Source organism: Rana temporaria, chromosome 9, assembly GCF_905171775.1.
Source record: "Rana temporaria chromosome 9, aRanTem1.1, whole genome shotgun sequence".
NCBI lineage: Eukaryota > Metazoa > Chordata > Amphibia > Anura > Ranidae > Rana > Rana temporaria.
The window spans coordinates 3243163-3266775 of NC_053497.1; the positions used below are offsets into that span (position 1 = coordinate 3243163).

The window sequence follows — 23613 nt, forward strand, 5'->3', positions numbered from 1 at the left end:
CGTAACTGATTCTATGAATCAGCCGCATAGATAGAAACAGAGATACGACGGCGTATCCCTTTTGTGAATCTGGCCCTATGTGTGTGGGGGGGAGGGGGGGATTTCTGAGTTCGTAAAAGAGCAAAAAGCATTTAGGAGATTAAAAAGAAAAGATAATAGAAATAGAATTCAACCCATAGAAACATATTAACCCTTTTGCTGCCAGAGCTGTTTTTGGTTTGCACACGTTTAACCGATTCCCCCGCCCCCTTGTCCGACGCGTTTCGGAAAAAGATTTCGCTTTCATCAGGGTTGTGACAGAAAATATCATATCTAAAGAGAAATGCAAGTTAATCAATAAGCAACACAAATAACCTTTTACAGTTGGTACTGTCTGTATTATCAACAACATTTCTCAGCCACTCAGCTGAAAGATAAAAAGAAAGTGTTTTCTTTTTGTATCTTACTGTTTTTCTTCATCTACACATCAAAGAGATGAACTTCCATCTGCAGATGAAGTCAGTTTTTTTTTGTTTTTTAATGTTTCTCTTTTTAACCCCTAATATACCCCTAAATTTACACTGATCAGCCTTAATTAACTCCTTATTCTCCTTTTCCATTTAATTATTATTGTCCTGCTGATTTTTTTTTTTTTTTTGTTCACTTCCATTTTATAAACTATTAATAATTTAAAAAGAACTTGTTTTTGTTTACTTTGTTTTGTTAATATTTTTACACCTTTAACATATATTTACATGTTTCACATTTGAAAAAAAAGCACAACATTTAAAAAAAAAAAAATTTTTTATTAAATGTTTCTCTGTTTAACCCTTATATACCCCTAAATCTACGCTAATCATCCTTAATTAACTCCTTATTCTTCTCCATTTAATTATTATTTTCCTGCTGATTTTTTATTTATTTTTTTGTTCACTTCCATCTTATTAACTATTAATAATTTAAAAAGAACATTTTTTTTTGTTTACTTTGATTTGTTAATATTGTTACACCTTTAACATATATTTACATGTTTCACATTTGAAAAAAAAGCACAACATTTAAAAAAATATATATATATTTTTTTTATTAAATGTTTCTCTGTTTAATCCCTTAAATAACCCTTAATTTACGCTAATCAGTCTTAATTAACGCCTTATTCTCCTTAATTTCATTATTATTTTCCTGCTGATTTTTTATTTATTTTTTTTGTTCACTTCCATTTTATAAACTATTAATAATTTAAAAATATTATTATTTTTTTTGTTTAATTTGTTTTGTTAATATTTTTACATACACCTTTAACATATATTTACATGTTTCACATTTGAAAAAAAAGCACAACATTTAAAAAAAGTTTTTTTTTATTTTTTATTAAAAGTTTCTCGGTTTAACCCCTTAAATAACCTGTCTTAATTAACGCCTTATTCTCCTTCTCCATTTAATTATTAGTTCCTGATGATTTTTTATAAAAAAAAGTGTTCACTTCTATTTTATAAACTATTAATAATTAAAAAAAAAAAATTATTAAATGTTTCTCTGTTTAACCCCCTTATATACCCCTAAATGTGCGCTAATCAGCTCTAATTATCTCCTTATTCTACTTCTCCATTTATTTATTATTTTCCTGCTGATTTTTTTATTTATTTTTTTGTTCACTTCCATTTTATAAACTATTAATAATTTAAAAATAACATTTTTTTTTGTTTAATTTGTTTTGTTAATATTTGTACACCTTTAACATATATTTACATGTTTCACATTTGAAAAAAAAGCACAACATTTAAAAAAAAATATATATTTTTTTATTAAATGTTTCTCTGTTTAACCCCTTATATACCCCTAAATGTACGCTAATCAATCCTTAATTAACTCCTTATTCTCCTTCTCCATTTAATTATTATTTTCCTGCTGATTTTTTATTTATTTTTTTGTTCACTTCCATTTTTATTAACTATTAATAATTTAAAAAGAACATTTTTTTTGTTTACTTTGTTTTGTTAATATTGTTACACCTTTAACATATATTTACATGTTTCACTTTTGGGAAAAAAAGCACAACATTTAAAAAAAATATATATTTTTTTATTAAATGTTTCTCTGTTTAACCCCTTAAATAACCTTAATTTACGCTAATCAGTCTTAATTAACGCCTTATTCTCCTTCTCCATTTAATTTTTTTTTCCTGACGATTTTTTTTTTTGTTCACTTCCATTTTATAAACTATTAATAATTAAAAAAAAAAATCTTTTTGTTTACTTTGTTAATATTTTTACACCTTTAACATATATTTAAATGTTTCACGTTTGGGAAAAAAAAGCACAAAATTGAAATAAATAAATGTATTTTATTTGTAAATAACTTTTCAGTGCTTTGTACCATTGCGGACAGCTGAAGTGTAAACAAAACAGTTGGGGTAGGTATCGGTAATTGGTATCGGCAAGTACTAAAAAAAAAAAAAAAACCTTCCCAGTACAGGTCCCTCAGTACAGACCCCCCTTCCCAGTACAGGTCCCTCAGTACAGACCCCCCCTCCCGGTACAGGTTCCTTAGTACAGACCCCCCTCCCCAGTACAGGTCCCTCATTACAGACCCCCCCCCTTCCCAGTACAGGTCCCTCATTACAGATCCCCCCTCCCGGTACAGGTTCCTTAGTACAGACCCCCCTTCCCAGTACAGGTCCCTCAGTACAGACCCCCCACTTCCCAGTACAGGTTCCTTAGTACAGACCCCCCTTCCCAGTACAGGTCCCTCAGTACAGACCCTCTTCCCAGTACAGGTCCCTCAGTACAGACCCCTCTTCCCAGTACAGGTCCCTCAGTACAGACCCCCCTTCCCAGTACAGGTCCCTCAGTCCAGTCCCCCTCCCCAGTACAGGTCCCTCAGTACAGACCCCCCTTCCCAGTACAGACCCCCTCCCCAGTACAGGTCCCTCAGTATAGACCCCAGTACAGGTTCCTCAGTACAGACCCCCCCCTTCCCAGTACAGACCCCCCTTCCCAGTACAGGTCCCTCATTACAGACCCCCCCCTTCCCAGTACAGGTCCCTCATTACAGACCCCCCTTCCCAGTACAGGTTCCTTAGTACAGACCCCCCTTCCCAGTACTGGTCCCTCAGTACAGACCCCCCCCCCCTTGCCAGTACAGGTCCCTTAGTACAGACCCCCTCCCCAGTACAGGTCCCTCAGTACAGACCCCCCTTCCCAGTACAGACCCCCTCCCCAGTACAGGTCCCTCAGTATAGACCCCAGTACAGGTTCCTCAGTATAGACCCCCCCTTCCCAGTACAGACCCCCCTTCCCAGTACAGGTTCATCAGTACAGACCCCCCCTTCCCAGTACAGGTCCCTCAGTACAGACCCCCCTTCCCAGTACAGGTCCCTCATTACAGACCCCTCCTTCCCAGTACTGGTCCCTCATTACAGACCCCCCACTTCCCAGTACAGGTTCCTTAGTACAGACCCCCCTTCCCAGTACAGGTCCCTCATTACAGACCCCCCCTTCCCAGTACAGGTCCCTCAGTACAGGCCCTCTTCCCAGTACAGGTCCCTCAGTACAGACCCCCCTTCCCAGTACAGGTCCCTCAGTCCAGTCCCCCCTTCCCAGTACAGGTCCCTCAGTCCAGTCCCCCCTCCCCAGTACAGGTCCCTCAGTCCAGTCCCCCCCTCCCCAGTACAGGTCCCTCAGTCCAGTCCCCCCCTCCCCAGTACAGGTCCCACAGTCTAGACCCCCCTCCCAGTACAGGTCCTTCAGTACAGACCCCCTCCCCAGTACAGGTCCCTCAGTACAGACCCCCCCCCCTTCCCAGTACAGGGTTCCACAGTACAGACCCCCCTTCCCTGTACAGGTTCCCAGTACAGACCCCCTCCCCAGTACAGGTCCCTCAGTACAGACCCCCTCCCCAGTACAGGTCCCTCAGTACAGATCCCCCTCCCCAGTACAGGTCCCTCAGTACAGACCCCCCTCCCCAGTACAGGCCCATCACTACAGACCCCAGTACAGGTTCCTCAGTACAGACCCAGTTTCCAGTACAGGTCCCTCAGCACAGACTTTCCTCCCACACAGCACACCAGCACAGACCCCCTCTTCCTAGTAAAGACCCCTCAGGACAACCCAGTACAGACCACACAGTATAAAGCCCTTGGTGAAGAGACAACACCACTGAAGGAGACTATGAACTGCTGCTGTCAGGGGAGCACTGGGTATTTATTCCCTGGGGAGTGGCTCTGGCATATGATCAGAGGAAGGAAGGAGGCCGCTGTCAGGGGAGAGCACTAGGTGTAAATTTTGCTGGGGGGGTGGTGGGTGCTCGTTAAGTACCCTGGTCCTACAATAGTGTTACTGTGGAGTATATCTACAAAATTATTCTTGTGAAAAGGTCACTGTTATGTACTGGAACGTACCTTGTAGCCAGAGCCTAGTGTGCAGGAGGAGGCCTCTCTTACAGCCCCGGCTCTGGAGCTGCTGGAGTTGGGACAGCAAGCTCGGGAGCGCGGCGAGGTAGGAGTGCCTGGTGATGATAGCAGCTCGGCACGGTTGGTGGTCCTTCGGGACGGTGGTTGCTGGAGACAGCGTCTCTGGAGCTGGCACAGGCACTGGATAGCAGGAGCTGGTGAAGCAAACCGGGTTAGCAGATAATCAAGTGGGTTAAGCAAGCGTAGTCAGATTCAGGCACAGGGTCTGGTAATGGTGGGCAGGAGAGCAGAGCGGAGTCAGAGCAAGCCAGGGGTCGGAGTGGAGAGGGTCGGATGGTCAGATGGAGCCGGGTCGGTTTGAGGTAACAGGTTACAACAGGTCACAGATTTCACTGATACAACGCTGCAGATCAGACAGCAAAGTGTCACTGCAGCTGCTAGCTTTTTAAAGGCTGAGTGGCGCCAATCGCGCATTAACGAGCAGGCGCGCGTTCCCGCCGTCGTGCGCGTGTAGTAGGCGCATGCACGCGCACATTTGGCGCGCAAATGCGCGCATTTGGCACATAGCCGTGTGCATGTGGGGCGCGCCTGCGCACATGAATAGGTGACTGATGCTGATTCCGGCCATTAGTATGTGTGCGCATGCGTGCACGCCGGAGCCTATTGGCAGGTCCCTGACAGTCACATTCATCTGGCCTTGTTCTGTAATGTTAAAGATGTTTTGTAGCTTCTCCAAGCCATTTCTTCAAGTCCAATGAGTTTCCGGAATATCCCCCGGGACTTTTATCCACACAGGTAGAACAGGCACCAAGGAATGTGTGGATGGTGATTGTCCAAGAACAGGATAGGAAGTGTGGAACCCCCATGACATAGTTACATAATCCCATCCTTGGTGTCCTTATCAGTCGTCATAGGTGTGGATTCTTTTAGTCACATGGCTAAAGGCGTGAATTTCCATCAAATCACAAAGGTACAGATGATAAAACTGCATTATATGTGGAAGACAGATGGGAATGAAGGCCCCCACCTCTGTTCTATCATTTTTGTGCACCATCTCATATGCTTACATTCCTTTCTTCACAGGAGCATGGAGGGCATAGAGATCACCAACATCAGTTACCGCATGTTCTCTAAAATGGCCAATCTGTCGCACATGTAAGTACAAGATAAGTCATAAAACAGATCTAACCTTCAACGTATGTTTTGGTGAACTCTATGCATGCTCAGTAATGTGAAAGTGTACGCAATATAGCTAAAACTACATTGACCCCCCCTCCCTCTCCAAATGATTAGGTTCAGGTGTCTCCAGTGAAGGGTCCTGTTAATACTCCATCATACAAAGACATTGTAGACCATTGTGCTCTTCCAACCTTATGGTAACAGTTTACCATGTTGGAACAGAAGACCCTTTCTGTTCCAACAAGACTGTGCCCCTGTGTACAAAGCCAGCTTCATAAAGACATGGTGTGACCAGTTTGGTGTGGAGGGACTCGTTGTCCTGCATAAAAGCCCTGACCTCAACCCTACTGGACACCTTTAGGATGAATTGGAACACCAATTGTGAGCCAGATCCTCTGATCTTACATCAATACCTGTAGGGTCCTTGTAATACTCCGATATACAAAGACATTGTAGACAATTGTGCTCTTCCAACCTTCTGGTAACAGTTTGGTGAAGACCCTTTCTGTTCCAACAAGACTGTGCCCCTGTGTACAAAGCCAGCTTCATAAAGACATGGTGTGACCAGTTTGGTGTGGAGGGACTCGGTGTCCTGCATAAAGCCCTGACCTCAACCCTACTGGACACCTTTAGGATGAATTGGAACACCAATTGTGAGCCAGATCCTCTGATCTTACGTCAATACCTGTAGGGTCCTTGTAATACTCCGATATACAAAGGCATTGTAGACAATTGTGCTCTTCCAACCTTCTGGTAACAGTTTGGTGAAGACCCTTTTCTGTTCCACCATGACTGTCCTCTATGTACATTGGTCCCACCATGTCTTTATGGTGCTGCCTGTTTGGTGTGAAGGAACTCGAGCGTCCTACATAGAACCTTGACCTCAGCCCTACTGGACACCTTTAGGATGAATTGGAACACCAATTGTGAGCCAGATCCTCTGATCTTACGTCAATACCTGTAGGGTCCTTGTAATACTCCGATATACAAAGGCATTGTAGACAATGGTGCTCTTCCAACCTTCTGGTAACAGTTTGGTGAAGACCCTTTTCTGTTCCACCATGACTGTCCTCTATGTACATAGGCAGCTCCATAAAGACATGGTGGGACCAGTTTGGTGTGAAGGAACTCGAGCGTCCTACATAGAACCCTGACCTCAGCCCTACTGGACACCTTTGGTAAGAATTGGATTGTAAGCAAGGTCTTCCAATCCAAAATCAGTATTTGACCTCACAAATGGGCACAAATTCCAACAGACACTCTCCAAAATCTTGTGGAAAGTCTTCTCAGATAAGATGTTAAAACCACAAAGGGAACAACTCCATATTAATGACTATAGTTTTGGAATTGAATGTCCTACAGGCTCATATACAGTAGATGTCTCCAGTGAAGAGCACAGGTAATACTCCATCATACAAAGACATTGTAGACAAGTGTGCTCTTCCAACCTTGTGGTTACAGTTTACCATGTTGGAACAGAAGTCCCTTTTCTGTTCTAACAAGATTATGCTCCTGTGTACAAAGCCAGCTCCATAAAGACAGGGTGTGGACCGGTTTGGTGTGGAGGAACGTGAGTGTCCTGCATAAAGTCCTGACCTCAACCCTACTGAACACCTTTGGGATGAATTGGAACACCAATTTTGAGCCAGTTCCTCTGATCTTATATCAATACCTGTAGGGTCCTTGTAATACTCCATCATACAAAGACATTGTAGACAATTGTGCTCTTCCAAACTTCTGGTAACAGTTTGGTGAAGACCCTTTTCTGTTCCACCGCCACCATGATTGTCCTCTATGTACATGTAATAAAGGGGGAACAACTTTATATTAATGGACATGAGGGAGGGGGGGCAGTTTCATACTAATGTCCATGGTTCTGGAATGGACTGTCCAACATGCTCATATAGGTGACCTGAAACACTGATTGCTTCAGTTTCTTTTCACCCCTAAAAGATGGTGCCATCTTTTGGTCAGGCAACTAATTCCTGGACTAAGTACCCAGTAGAGGGACTATTCTCAAAGTGCTCAATGTGGGGCCCAAAAATGTGAGACAGGCCTACTTTTCCGGCATCAGTATCTGACCCAACAAATGGGCACAACTTCCTACAGACACAACATTTTGTGGAAAGCCTTCCCGGAAGAACGAGGGTTGTTATAGTCACAAAGGGGGGGGGGGGCGGACATCTCCATATTCACGTCCATGGTGGGGGGGGGGGGTCAGCTACATACTAATGTCCATGGTTTTGGAATGAGATGTTCGACAAGCTCAGAGCCCTGACCTCATCTCTACTGAACACCTTTGGAATGAATTAGAATGCCGATTGTGAGCCTGTTCTTCTCATCCAACATGAGCTCAAAAATGGGCATACATTCCTACAGACACCCTCCAAAATCTTCCATATACCCAGTGAAGGGACTATCCTCAACTTGCTCAATGTGGGGCCCAAAAATGTGAGCCAGGCCTACTTCTCCGGCATCGGTATCTGACCCAACAAATGGGCACAAATTCCGACAGACACAACATTTTGTGGAAAGCCTTCCCAGAAGATTGAGGGTTGTTATAGCCACAACGAGGGGGGGGGGGGACATCTCCATATTCATGGCCATGGGGGGGGGGGGGGCAGCTTCATACTAATGTCCATGGTTCTGGAATGGACTGTCCAACATGCTCATATAGGTGTGATGAGTTGAATTGAAACACTGATTGCTTCAACCCAAAAAAGATGGTGCCATCTTTGGTCGGGCAACTAATTCCTGGACTAAGTAGCTGGCCCAGGGATAATACAACCTTGTACGTTCTGATGCCTGAGCACTTGTCTGCTATTGTCTGGGTGTGTATACCTGGTGTTTATCACAGATGTTGCCCTCACTTTGCCAGCCTCAGATGACATCATTCTTCCAATTGCTCCTCTCATTGGCCAGTAGAAGAAAAGAGTATTGACTGGAGAGATTGTGCGTAGATGATGCCATGTGAAATGACTGGGGCTCAAGGACAGCTTTTCTTCTTTCGTAAAAGATGCATTTTCTGTAAATAATGCCTTTTCAATGGAATTGATGTATAAAGCGATCGCTTTAATGACCGCTAATTATGTTCTGTAAAAAAAGAATACATAGAATAGTACACACAAAAAAAACATCTTCTAAACAAATAATGAAGTCCTTGTGTTCAATTACGCATGCATACAAAGTTCTGAAGTGCAAACATCTATGTGCTTGTCCTGCTTTCACCAAGTCCTTATTAATCCATTGATCTTCAAAAAATATATAAGTGCAATGAAAACACTCCTCTCCAATAATCCAGAGCTGGTGCCCTTAACCACTTCACCCCCGGAGGATTTGGCTGCCAAATGACCGGGCCATTTTTTTGCGATTCGTCGTTGCGACGTTGCACCCCAACAAAATGGGTGTCCTTTTTCTTCCCCCACAAATAGAGCTTTCTTTTGGTGGTATTTGATCACCTCTGCGGTTTTTATTTTTTGCGCTATAAACCAAAAAAAGAGCAACAATTTTGAAAAAAAATTATATTTTTTTACTTTTTGCTACAATAAATATCCCCCCAAAATATATATAAAAAAAATGTTTTCCTCAGTTTAGGCCGATACCTATTCTACATATTTTTGGTAAAAAAAGTTACAGCGTCTACAAAATTTGTTCCACCCTCTACCCATCGCTGAACACCATCCCTTAGTTCCACCCTCTACCTACCTCTGAGCACCGTCCCTTCCTTCCACTGTCTACCCACCTCTGAGCACCGTCCCTTTGTTCCACCCTCTACCCACCTCTGAACACCATCCCTTAGTTCCACCCTCTACCTACCTCTGAGCACCATCCCTTCCTTCCATCGTCTACCCACCTTTGAGCACCGTCCCTTAGTTCCACCCACAACCCACCTCTGAGCACTGTCCCTTCGTTCCCACCTCTGAACACCATCCCTTAGTTCCACCCACAACCCACCTCTGAGCACTGTCCCTACGTTCCACCCTCTACCCACCTCTGAGCACCGTCGCTTAGTTCCACCCACAACCCACCTCTGAGCACTGTTCCACCGTCTTCCCACCTCTGAGCACTATCCCTTCGTTCCACCCTCTACCTACCTCTGAGCACCGTCCCTTCCTTCCACCCAGGAGGAGTCAGTAGAATGAAAGAGAGATGAGCTTACCACTGTGCTGCTTCTTCTTTCACTGTCCATTCGCTGGTTGGGGGGCTTGTCCGGGATGACCTGGGCTCAGAGGATAGTGGCAGAAAAGGATATTGCCGGGGAGATCTCTGCATCAAAATCTGGTTTTGTTCATTCTCTTATTTGTTTTCCATCTTGTTATTTTTGGCTTGCCCTCTGCTTTAATTATTGAAATAAATTGCGCACATATTGAATTATTACATGGTTGTTCTCAACTGATTTTTATCAGAAAACCTCAACTTTTCTGGAATCCTGCAGCGAACGTGGTGGGCGGGTCTATACGATTATAGAAAGAGAAATATTATAATAACAAAAATGCCCAGTTCTATTTCAGTTCATCTTCATTTTTTTTTAACAAAGTTTAGAATGTAATCAAATGGGGGGAAAAAAATCCTGGCATCGGATACTTTTGTTGCCAACGTCGCGGTTTGTTTATGAATTAAAGAAACTGAAATTTTAATGATGGAAAGTTTTGCACAGAAGTACGACCCCCCCCCGGCTTCTTCTTCCCTGGGTTCATTGTAATGGTGGGGGAAGGTAGGTATAGGGCCCGAAGACACTGTCAGAAAAGTCAACGAGATTTTCTGGGTAATTATTTACAAAGTGACACAGACTTCATTTAATAAACGCACCGTATAATCACGCTAATCTCAGCACAATTTTTTCCGCCTGACACTCATTATTTTTCCTTGACCATAGAAATTTGCAGGCAGATATAAAAGACACTAATTAATGCAGCTCTGTATTCATTAATAAATCATTCCGGGTTCATTTACACTTGTGCGCATAATAAGGCCTTTATCACAACACGCAGCAACAGGTCCTCATTATCTGTGGTGCATTGCAATGCCATTCATTGTTAATGACACCAGGGGCTTTTTTTCTCAGGGAGTAGGTGCAGGTACTCCCCCCTTCTGAGTTACCCCTTGTCTCCACCCCCTACCCACCTCTGAGCACCGTCCTTTAGTTACACCCCTACCCACCTCCAAGTACGTCCCTTAGTTCCACCCTCTACCCACCTATGAGCATCGTCCCTTAGTTCAACCCTCTACTTACTTATCTCTGAGCACCGTTCCTTAGTTCCACCCCCTACCCACCTATGAGCACTGTCTCTTCGTTCCACCCTCTACCGACCTCTGAGCGCCATCCTTTAATTCCACCCCTACCCACCTCCAAGTACCATCCCTTAGTTCCACCCTCTACCCACCTATGAGCATCGTCCCTTAGTTTAACCCCATACTTACCTCTGAGCACTGTTCCTTAGTTCCACCCCCTACCCACCTCTGAGCACTGTTCCTTCGTTCCACCCTCTACCCACCTCTGAGCACCGTCCCTTAGTTTCAACACCTACACACCTCCGAGCACTGTCCCTTTGCTCCACCCTCTACGCACCGTCCCTTAGTTTCAACACCTACACACCTCCGAGCACTGTCCCTTTGTTCCACCCTCTACGCACCGTCCCTTAGTTTCAACACCTACACACCTCCGAGCACTGTCCCTTAGTTCCACCTTCTACCCACCTCTGAGCACCGTCCCACCAACCTCTGAACATGGTCCCTTAGTTCCACCCTCTACCCACCTCTGAGCACCGTCCCTTAGTTCCAGCCTCTACCCACCTATGAGCACTGTTTCTTAGTTTCACTCTCTACCTACCTCCGAGCACCGTTCCTTAGTTCCACCCACTAACCACCTCCGAGCACCGTCTCTTAATTCCCCCCTCTACCCACCTATGAGCACCATCCCTTAGTTCCACCCCATACCCACCTATGAGCACCGTTCCTTAGTTCCACCCCATACCCACCTATGAGCACCGTTCCTTAGTTCCACCCTCTACCCACCTCTGAGCACTGTCCCTTAGTTCCACCCTCCTCATAGCACCGCCTCTTTTTAAAGACTACAGAACCAAGTATAATTTGGTGCTAAGTAATTTAACCCCCCCCCCCCCAAGCAACAATAGACCACCTAAGCAACAATAAATACATCATTGCAACAATAAATCCATTTTAGTGACAATAGACTTTTCTTTATATCAGACAAATGTAAAATCTTCTCTGCTACTATTTCTGTAACAACTTCTCATGTCTCTCCCATTTCCCTTCTAGATACTTCAAGAAGTACCAGTATTGTAGTCACTCCCCGCACGTTCGCAGTTGTAAGCCGAACAGTGATGGAATCTCTTCATTTGAAAACCTACTGGCCAACATCTTGCTGCGAGTCTTTGTCTGGGTCATGGCCTGCGTTACCTGCTTCGGGAACCTGTTTGTGATCTGCATGAGATCGTTCATAGTCACTGAGAACTGCCAGCATGCCATGTCCATCAAGTCTCTCTGCTGTGAGTGTGACAAACCTGCAGATAACTTGATAATATCCCGGGCACTATGCCAATTAGAGCGAACCGGGACACCAGTTCCATTTCTGACCACTTTGTTGATGCCATCTGCAAAATTTCCTCAAAGCAGAACTTGCCCATATCACCCACTCAGCTGCTTAGTAGAAATGCACATGTTCTAAATCATGGGTATTTAATTAATATTCACAGAGGTCTGGTCACCAAAATTTTCCTCCAGTGAGGTCCGATTCTCAGGTGTGTGCTGTGATTCAGAATGATTGTAGTCATTGCATGTCTATCAAAAAATAAGAAGTGTACAATTTCCATAGCATTTCAACAGTGTTTATCCCCCCCATCAGAGTGCCCCTTTACACCAGGTTCCCACATCAGAGTGCACTCCTAAATGATGTGTTCCCATCAGAGTGTACCCATAGATTGGGTGTCCTCATCAAAGTGCCCCCAGAGAGGAGGTGTTCCCATCAGAGTGTCCCTATAGAGCTGGTTCCCCCATCAGAGTGCTCCTTTACATCATTTTCCCACATCAGAGTACCCCCATAGAGCAGATGTCCCCATCAGAGTTCCCTCTCACATCAAGTGTTCCCCTCCGAGTGTCCCTATAGAGCAGGTGTCCCCATCAGAGTACCCCCATAGAGCAGGTGCCCCCATCAGAGTACCCCCATAGAGCAGGTGTCCTCATCAGAGTGACCCCATAGAACAGGTGTCCCCATCAGAGTGACCCCATAGAGCAGGTGTCCCCATCAGAGTGACCCCCATAGAGCAGGTGTCCCCCTCAGAGTGACCCCATAGAGCAGGTGTCCCCATCAGAGTGACCCCCATAGAGCAGGTGTCCCCATCAGAGTGACCTCATAGAGCAGGTGTCCCCATCAGAGTGACCCCATAGAGCAGGTGGCCCATCAGTGCTCCCATAGAGAAAGTGTCCCCATGAGAATGCCCCCCATAGTGCAGGTATACCCATTAGTGTTCCCACATCAGAGGGCAAGTGTCCTCACCGGATTGACCCCATAGAGCAGATACCCCCATCGGAGAACAGGTTTCCCCGTCAGAGTGCCCCCCATAGAGCAGGTTTCCCCATAAGAGTGCCCCTTTATACTAGGTGTCCCCATCAGAGTGACCCTTTACATCAGGTGTCCTTATCAGAGTGCCCTCATAGAGCAGGTGTCTCCATCAGAGTGACACCATGAGGCAGGTGTCCCCATAAGTGTGTCCCCATCAGAGAGTAGGTGCCCCCATCAGAGAGTAGGTGCCCCCATCAGAATGATCCCATAGAGCAGGTGTTCCCATCAGAGAGTAGGTGTCCCCATAAGAGTGACTCCATAGAGCAGGTGTGTGATGCAATTGCTTATATGCTTCAGTCTAATTCTCTCCCTGCTAACTTAATGCTGTGGGTTAGAGGTAACAGGTGTTTTCATGTGTGTGATTCATCTCTCTCTGTAAAGACTGTTCATATGTTAAATAAGGCTAGCTTTTGAAAGGCCTTTAATTGTGTGATAACGCTGTCTACAACCTAGTGATTCTCAGAGGTGTTAATAGGTGTCAAACTGGATGCAGACGAAAAGTCTGCTTAGGAAACTCAGTGTGTGAAGGTGGTTTGTTGTTATGCTGTTTAAGGAATGTGCAGTGATTAGACATGATAATTGTCGGTCGGTGCCGACCTGTCTAGAATGTTTTAGTAATTAGCCTTAGTGTGTGATTAGGGGGGGGTGGAGATTTCATTGTTGCTTGAATGTCTTGGACTGTATAAAAAGCTGAGAAGAAAACCATTAAAGTCTGTGTTGTTCCAGCAGTAAGCTTGTCTCATGTGTGGCTTTCTGGGCGACTCCAGGGATATTCCTCCTCGTGGAATATTGGGGTGATTTTCGTTATGGGAAGAAGGGAATGTTGACGGGGATATCATTGTAATACCGTCACAACTGGTTGGCAGCAGCGGGATTTTCCCTTCTACTCTCCTTTACACCCGGATTCCAAGCAGACACTGGAAGAACTACTGGAAGTTCGTGGAAGGATTGCTAGCAACAAAACCAAGCGGGTCATCATAGCAGAATTAATGGAGATAGACCAGGAGGACGGGATTGCAGCAACGCCAGCAGTACAAGAGATGGAGACACCAGTGATTCAGGAGGAGGAATCGCCAGCCAACAAGCTAATGAGAGAGAAGCTAGCATGGTTTGGTCCGAACCCAACGGCGGATGTAGTGCTGAGAGTGATGGAGCCACAGGAGGCTAAACAAATAAGAGACGCAGAGCTACAGTTAAAACTGGCAGCAGTCCAACAAGCAGCCGCACATTCTCCGAACAGTGAGTACAGCACAGCAGACGCAAGGAAGATTCCGTTTAGCGCTTTTAAAGCTTTTGATGAAAAGGACTGTGAAATTGATAACTACCTGGCAGATTTTGAGCGACAATGTAACCTGCACCGAATAGCTAGAGGAGAGTGGGTTGCAATATTGTCAGGCAAACTGTCAGGCAAAGCTTCTGATGCTTTCTGGACCGTGCCAGATCAGGATATCCATAGCTACGCCAGGGTTAAAGAAGTGCTCCTGGCTCGTTATGCAGTAACCCCAGAGTCCCACCGACAGAAGTTCAGGGACTCACGCAAAACCACGAAAGACTCTTACGCGGAATGGGCATGCCAGTTGTCCCGGTCGGCCTCTAACTGGGCTAACAGCAGCCAGGCCACCACCGCAGAGGACATTTTGCAACTAATGCTCCTGGAGCAATTTTACAATCACATCCAGACGGACGTCAAAGACTGGGTGAGAGATCGCAGGCCCATGACTCTACCAGAGGCCGCTAAGTTGGCAGATGAATATGCGGATACTCGCAAGACGAACCAGGTCACACCACAGGAACAACCTCCACGACCAACGGCGCCCTCACACCCACCAGCCGCTAGATACCAACCTCCTAACAGACCGATGACATCTAGCCCTCGCTATCCACGCCAGGAGGACAACGAACAACGCTGCTTCCGGTGCAAACAGCTGGGTCACTTCAAGCAGAATTGCCCCATGAATGACAACACCAGGTCAAATTGGTCTCAACCTGGGTACCGCCCACCAGCAGCAGCCCATTGTGTAGACTCGGCTTGGGATCTCCAGAAGCTGGGTCAGGAAGAACCATTGGACACCCTTTACAAAGTCCTCACAGTACAATCTGGTATTACGGACAACAGGGAACACCATTGTCAGCCGGTCATGGGCGACAGCCATGAGCCGGAGGGGCCCTGGAGGGAGCTGGGCAGAAAGAGGCACCGCCGGCTACCCCCCAAGAAGAAGAGGTCCTGGAAGCCGTATAACAAGCTGACCTGGGAGGATAAGAAGCGACTGGAGGAGAGGGAGTCGCAGTGGGCGTCCCAGATGCGGGCCGAGATGTTCGCCAAGGGCTCACCGGTGGCCCCTTACACCACCACCCAGTTCCTGATGATGAAGGACCACGTGGAGAGCCTGCAGGACATGAGCAAGCAGGAGCTGATCCGTGAGTACATAGAGCTGGAGGAGTGCATAAGCCGCATGGAGGAGGAGAACAACCACCTGAGGTCACAGCAGGCTGACCCCCCCAGGCTCCATGAACTGGAGATGGAGCTGGATAAGCTCAAAGAGGAGAACTGGCGGCTGCGGAGGGAGCAGAGGGTGGCTGACCCTATGGGGCACTGATCCCCCCCCCCCCCCCCGGACTCTGAGCACCAGTGCTACAGCATTTCAACAAATATAACTTTTTCTTTTTATGAATCTCCTGTGATTGTCACTTCAGAGCCATAACCTGCCCCCTCCCATAGCGGGACACCTAGACGGCGGGGCACAGACCCATTCGCCGTCTTCACACTGACTTCTGGTGACTCTGCAGATCGCACAAAGACTTGGGGACTGACCGGCGTGTGATCTGACGACCCGGTGACATACCTAAGTCGGAAGCAGTTGCCAAGGGAGGTCAGTCACGCCAAACGGAGTTAACCTCGGACTGAAAGCTCTGAACCCGTCAACCCTACTGGACCAGGAAAGGTCCAACCGGGTTTGCCGGAGCAGGGAGAAAAAGGGGGGCCATTGTGATGCAATTGCTTATATGCTTCAGTCTAATTCTCTCCCTGCTAACTTAACGCTGTGGGTTAGAGGTAACAGGTGTTTTCATGTGTGTGATTCATCTCTCTCTGTAAAGACTGTTCATATGTTAAATAAGGCTAGCTTTTGAAAGGCCTTTAATTGTGTGATAACGCTATCTACAACCTAGTGATTCTCAGAGGTGTTAATAGGTGTCAAACTGGATGCAGACGAAAAGTCTGCTTAGGAAACTCAGTGTGTGAAGGTGGTTTGTTGTTATGCTGTTTAAGGAATGTGCAGTGATTAGACATGATAATTGTCGGTCGGTGCCGACCTGTCTAGAATGTTTTAGTAATTAGCCTTAGTGTGTGATTAGGGGGGGGTGGAGATTTCATTGTTGCTTGAATGTCTTGGACTGTATAAAAAGCTGAGAAGAAAACCATTAAAGTCTGTGTTGTTCCAGCAGTAAGCTTGTCTCATGTGTGGCTTTCTGGGCGACTCCAGGGATATTCCTCCTCGTGGAATATTGGGTGATTTTCGTTATGGGAAGAAGGGAACGTTGACGGGGATATCATTGTAATACCGTCACAAGGTGTCCCTATCAGATGGCAGGTATCCCCATAGTAGTGTCCCCAGCAACGAGCAGGTGTCCCCATCAAAGAGTAGGTGTCCCCAAAAGAATGTCTTCATCAGAGAGCAGGTGTCTCCATCAGAGAGCAGGTGTCTTCATCAGAGAGCAGTTGTCTCCATCAGAGAGCAGGGGTCTCCATCAAAGAGCAGGTGTCTCCATCAGAGAGCAGGTGTCTCCATCAGAGAGCAGGTGCCACCATAAGAGTATCCTGATCAGAGAGCAGGTGTCTCCATCAGAGAGCAGATGTCCCTGTTGGAGTATCCCCATCAGAGAGTAGGTATCCCTATTCCTAAATTTTAATTGTGAAACATCACAATGCACCCGTAGATTGTGTACTTGATGGATAAGTCCCTGTAGCCAGGCCGGCAGGGGGCGGGAGCTTGAAGAAGTTGTGTGCTGCAGAGGGCAGGACGTGGGCAGAGAAACTGGCTGAAGAGGGCGTTGCACACAAGTGACGTTAATGGTTGCTAGGATGCCGGCAGTCCTAGCAACCAATAACAGTATTGCCGTGGAGATCTCTAGCACTGCAGACTGACAACAGTGGACCAAACCTGCATTCTAGCCAAGAAGTGGGAGACTGACCCTGAATGAATGGCCATGGAATGGAATGTCCAACAAGTTTATATGGGTGTGATGATCAGTGGTCCACAAAATGGTGTATATCTAGTGGTATTCCGTATCCGTCAAATGGACTTGTTCTGTAATGTTGATGATGCTTCACTACTCATCCAAGTGGCAATTTGAAAAGACTTCTCAGCCATTCAACTCAAACAATAAACACCGACCCGTCTGAGACTTCATTGCACCACAGTGATTGGATTATGGCAGTGGTCTCCAAACTGCGGCCCTGGGGCCGGATGTGGCCCTTTTATTGCCTTTATCCGGCCCTCGGTACATTATTCCTCCCACTGATACAAGACACTATTCTACCATCTGACACCAAAAATGGGGCACCATTTCTCCCATTGACACCAATAATGGGGCACTATTCCCCCCCCCCCCATACGAAATGTGGCGATGTTTGCTTCCACTGATGCCAGGAAAATGTTCACTCCCGCTGGCCACAATCCGGCCCTCCTTAAGTCTGAAGGACAATAAACCGGCCCTTTGTTTAAAAAGTTTGGAGACCCCTGGATTATGGGAATAGAAGAGGAAGGTTTCACCAACTTTCACACCTCCCATCATGTTCTTAGACAGTCAATGTACCACGTTACACATTCCATGATGATGAGATGAAGGCAGCATTTCTCAACTTTTTTAACCCAAAAGAACCCTTGAAATAATTATCAGGTCTAGGAATTTACTGAGCAATTCATTGGTAGTCAGTGAGGAAAATACCACTTACAGTGGTGGTCAGAGTACCTTCCGTATAGACAGATAAAAAGATCATTGATGGCATGCAGCTGGACCTTCCAAGGTCCTGGAATTATGCAACCACCATCAACTGGGAGGTCAACCAGCCAAAGCCATAGTCCCTTACATTGGTGATCAGTGAGAAGAATGTTCTTTACATTGGTGATCAGTGAGAAGAATGTTCCTTACATTGGTGATCAGTGAGAAGAATGTCCCTTACATTGGTGATCAGTGAGAAGAATGTTCCTTACATTGGTGATCAGTGAGAAGAATGTTCTTTACATTGGTGATCAGTGAGAACAATGTCCCTTACATTGGTGATCAGTGGGAAGAATGTCCCTTACATTGGTGATCAGTGGGAAGAATGTCCCTTACATTGGTGATCAGTGGGAAGAATGTCCCTTACATTGGTGATCAGTGAGAAGAATGTTCCTTACATTGGTGATCAGTGAGAAGAATGTCCCTTACATTGGTGATCAGTGAGAAGAATGTCCCTTACATTGGTGATCAGTGAGAAGAATGTCCCTTACATTGGTGACCAGTGAGAAGAATGTTCCTTACATTGGTGATCAGTGAGAAGAATGTCCCTTACATTGGTGATCAGTGAGAAGAATGTCCCTTACATTGGTGATCAGTGAGAAGAATGTTCCTTACATTGGTGATCAGTGGGAAGAATGTCCCTTACATTGGTGATCAGTGAGAAGAATGTTCCTTACATTGGTGATCAGTGGGAAGAATGTCCCTTACATTGGTGATCAGTGGGAAGAATGTCCCTTACATTGGTGATCAGTGGGAAGAATGTCCCCCTTGCTGTGGTGGTCAGAATGCTTTCCTTACAGACAGATAAAAAGATAATTGTTGGTATGGCATTGGACCTTCCAAGGCCCTGGAATTTTGCCGCCACCATCAACTGGGAGGTCAACCAGGCCAAACTCAAGGAACCCTCAGAATCCTCTGGAGGAATCCTAGGGGTTGAGAAGGTCTGGGTTTAGGGTGATTGGGTTACCTGTGAGGCCACAAATGTTAGGCGAGGTTCTTGACCTCCATTAGATCTGAGGAAGCTACTTGGATGAGTAGCCAAACGTTTTCAATGTTACAGAACAAGTCCAGATGAATGACCTCCATCAGATCGCCTCTTGTGTGTCCTCCATCGGATCGCCTCTTGTGTGTTTTCCATCGGATCGCCTCTTGTGTGTCCTCCATCAGATCGCCTCTTGTGTGTCCTCCATCAGATCGCCTCTTGTGTGTCCTCCATCAGATCGCCTCTTGTGTGTCCTCCATCGGATCGCCTCTTGTGTGTCCTCCATCAGATCGCCTCTTGTGTGTCCTCCATCAGATCGCCTCTTGTGTGTCCTCCATCGGATCGCCTCTTGTGTGTCCTCCATCAGATCGCCTCTTGTGTGTCCTCCATCAGATCGCCTCTTGTGTGTCCTCCATTGCGTGTTACCATTTAAAAATGTTTTATTTCAATTTCTGAAAGTTAGAAAAATTGTAATTTCCAAACTGATTTCCGTAAATGTTTCTAATTCTAATTCGTCCCGTTCCCCCTCCCCTGCAGGTGCCGACTGTCTGATGGGGTTCTATCTGTTCTGCCTCGGCGCCTTCGACATGAAGTATAAGGGAGAGTACAACAAGCACGCCCAGGCCTGGATGGAGGGCTGGGGGTGTAAGATGGTCGGCTCGCTGGCCATGCTGTCCACGGAGGTCTCCGTCCTGATGCTCACTTACATGACTTTGGAAAAATACTTCTGCATCGTCTTCCCGTTCAGCCACTTCCGCGCCGGGCGCTGGCAGACCTTGGGGACTCTCTTGGCCATCTGGGGACTCGGCTTCTTTATCACCGCCATCCCTTTCTTCAGCTACGACACGTTTGGTAACTTCTATGGACGGAACGGCGTGTGCTTCCCGCTGCAGTCAGACGACTCGGAGAGGTCTGGAGCTCGAGGGTACTCCGTCGCCATCTTCCTAGGTAAGACCGTAAAAATGAGGTCATCGCTGGGCCTCTGTGCTTTTTTATGCAATGCAAGCAGATCATGGCTGGTGGGAGGGCCCAACATAGCTTTTTTGAAAACATCTACCCTGCCTCTTGGCACTCCGTTCAAGAGCCCTTAGTCCTGATGCAAGAAGTGCAGAGTTCAGGGGGGTGCTACGTACAGAGTGCAGAGTTCAGGGGGGTGCTACGTACAGAGTGCAGAGTTCAGGGGGGTGCTATGTACAGAGTGCAGAGTTCAGGGGGGTGCTATGTACAGAGTGCAGAGTTCAGGGGGGTGCTACGTACACAGTGCAGAGTTCAGGGGGGTGCTATGTACAGAGTGCAGATTTCAGGGGGGTGGTATGTACAGAGTGCAGAGTTCAGGGGGGTGCTACGTACAGAGTGCAAAGTTCAGGGGGGTGCAGAGTTCAGGGGGGTGCTATGTACAGAGTGCAGAGTTCAGGGGGGTGCTATGTACAGAGTGCAGAGTTCAGGGGGGTGCTATGTACAGAGTGCAGAGTTCAGGGGGGTGCTATGTACAGAGTGCAGATTTCAGGGGGGGTGCTATGTACAGAGTGCAGATTTCAGGGGGGTGCTAAGTACAGAGTGCAGAGTTCAGGGGGGTGCTATGTACAGAGTGCAGAGTTCAGGGGGGTGCTATGTACAGAGTGCAGAGTTCAGGGGGGTGCTATGTACAGAGTGCAGATTTCAGGGGGGTGCTATGTACAGAGTGCAGATTTCAGGGGGGTGCTATGTACAGAGTGCAGATTTCAGGGGGGTGCTAAGTACAGAGTGCAGATTTCAGGGGGGTGCTAAGTACAGAGTGCAGAGTTCAGGGGGGTGCTACGTACAGAGTGCAGAGTTCAGGGGGGTGCTATGTACAGAGTGCAGAGTTCAGGGGGGTGCTATGTACAGAGTGCAGATTTCAGGGGGGTGCTATGTACAGAGTGCAGAGTTCAGGGGGGTGCTACGTACAGAGTGCAGATTTCAGGGGGGTGCTATGTACAGAGTGCAGAGTTCAGGGGGGTGCTATGTACAGAGTGCAGAGTTCAGGGGGGTGCTATGTACAGAGTGCAGACTTCAGGGGGTGCTATGCTCTCTCGTGCCATCGGGGGCCTGGAGAGTGAATCGGCTGGCGCTGGCTGGGAAGCATAGAGATGAGTCATCTCTATGACCGTCGGAGGCCCGGGCGCGACGTTATGATGTCACGCACGGTACCCGGAAGTAAACAAAGCCGCAGTCGCGGCTGTCGGCGTGAGATCGGTGAATTTTTTTTCACGATTTCATGCTTGTAAGCCTGGAGGAGAGATGTGAGGTCTTATTGACCCCGCCTCTCTCCATAAAGAGGACCTGTCACACTGATTCCTATTACAAAGGATGTTTACATTCCTTGTAATAGGAATAAAAGTGATCAAAAAAACAAACAAATGTAAAAATAAAAAAAAGTGTAAAAAAAAAAAAGAAAAAAGTAAAAAAAAAAAAATGTGTATATATATTTTTTTTAAATGCCCCTGTCCCCGTTATCTCACGCGCAGAAGCGAACACACATGCAAGTCCCGCCCACGTATGTAAACGCCGTTCAAACCCCACATGTGATGTATCGTCACGTGCGTTAGAGCGCGTGCAACAATTCTAGCACCAGACGTCCTCTGTAACTCTAAACTGGTAATCTGTAAAAAATGTTAAAGCGTCGCCTATGGAAATTTTTAAGTATTAAAGTTTGGCGCCATTCCACGAGTGTGCGCAATTTTAAAGTGTGACAAGTTAGGTATCTATTTACTCGTCATAACTTCATCTTTCACACTATCCAAAAAAATTGGGCTAACTTTACTGTTTTGTTATTTTTTAATTCATGAAACCGTTTTTTTTTTTCCCCCCAAAATTATTGCGCAAATACCGTGCGAGAAAAAAAGTTGCAATGACCGCCATTTTATTCCCTGGGGTGTCTGCTAAAAAAATATATATAATGTTTGGGGGATTCTGATTAATTTTCTAGCAAAAAAATTTAGATTTTTTTACACGAAGGAGAGAAGTGACAGAATAGGCGCGGTATGGAAGTGGTTAAATACCGATATGAAATATTTTAAATTGTGATAAAAGCAGTAAATCGCTGTTGCTGGAATGTGCAAGTTTAACAAATGAGCGCCCTCTAGTGACGGAGTGAGGTATAACACGTCGGAACTTTTCCTTTTTAGCTGTGAGAGTCGAACGTTTTATGTTTTTTTTTTGAGTTTTCCTAGTAGACGGTCACATGACTTCAAGAAACTGATTTATAGAATTTAATATACATTTTATCATTGAAAAGTTTTTTGTTTTTTTTTATATCGGTGTGTTTATTTTCTCCAAAAACGTCTCCTACAAACACTGGCCTGGATTCAAGAAGCAATTGCGCCTGTGTAACCATAGTTACGCAGCGCAATTGCTTACTTGCCCTGGCGTAACGAATGCTCCTGATTCAGGATCCTCGTTACGCCGACTGCAGCCTAAGATATGCGCGGCATAAGGCTCTTATGCCCTCATATCTTGGGCTGCATTCTTGCGATGGCCGCTAGTTGGCGTTCCTGTTGTGCTCAGTGTATAGTATGCAAATTGCATACTAACGCCGATTCACAACGTTGCGCGAGCCCTGCGTACGCAATTTACGTCGTTTCCGTCCAGCAGTTTTTGCATAAGGCTGCCCCTGCTATTGGCAGGCGCAGCCAATGTTACGTATACCCGTCGTTCCCGCGTCGCGAAATTTGAAATTTACGTAGTTTGCGTAAGTGAATCGTGAATGGCGCTGGACGCCATTCACGTTCACTTTGAAGCAACTGACGTCCTTGCTGCGCCATTTGCCGCAATGCACGTCGGGAAAGTTTCCCGACGGAGCATGCGCTCTACGATCGGCGCGGGAACGCGCCTAATTTAAATGATTCCCGCCCCCTACGGGATCATTTAAATTGCGCGCGCTTACGCCGGGCATTTTGCCGGCGCGCCCGCGCAATTTACAGAGCTTCTGCTCCGTGAATCGAGGGCAGCGCAAAAAAATTGCGGGGGCGCAGGGCAAAATCGTTGCCCTGCGCCTCCGTAATAAATGCGCAAATCTACTTGAATCCGGGCCACTATTTACACAGTCTACTCGCAATTATCTTTCTGCCCCAAACCCCATTCTGATGTACAGTGCCTGGGAAAAAGTATTCATACCCACATCTTCTCATGTTACAACCTAAAAACGTAAATGTATTTTATTGGGATTTTATGTGAGAGAGAGACACAAAGTGTCACATAATTGTGAAGTGGAAGGAAAATGATAAATGATACAAATAAATATGTTAATAAGTGTGGGGGAGGGGCATTTGTATGGCGCCCCCCGGAGTCAATACTTTGTAGAACCCCCTTTCTCTACAAGTCTTTTTGGGGGTGTCTCTACCAGCTTTGCACATCTAGAGAGGGACATTTCTGCCCCATTCTTCTTCTCTGTAAAATATCTCAAGCTCTGTCAGATTGGATGGAGAGCGTCTGTGATCAGCAATTTTCAGGTCTTGCCAC

The 23613-nt window shown here is 46.2% G+C and overlaps 1 protein-coding gene across 2 annotated transcripts in view; it reads left to right on the forward strand.

Annotated features, from left to right (window-relative positions):
- The window catches only part of LOC120913016 (relaxin receptor 1-like), a 219493-nt gene that overhangs the window by 187143 nt on the left and 8737 nt on the right, over positions 1-23613 (forward strand). For both annotated transcript variants that reach the window (XM_040322669.1, XM_040322670.1), the window contains exons 14-16: positions 5474-5545; positions 11849-12078; positions 19672-20082. In XM_040322669.1, coding sequence (XP_040178603.1) covers positions 5474-5545; positions 11849-12078; positions 19672-20082 — 713 coding nt within the window. The remainder of the gene's footprint in view (positions 1-5473; positions 5546-11848; positions 12079-19671; positions 20083-23613) is intronic.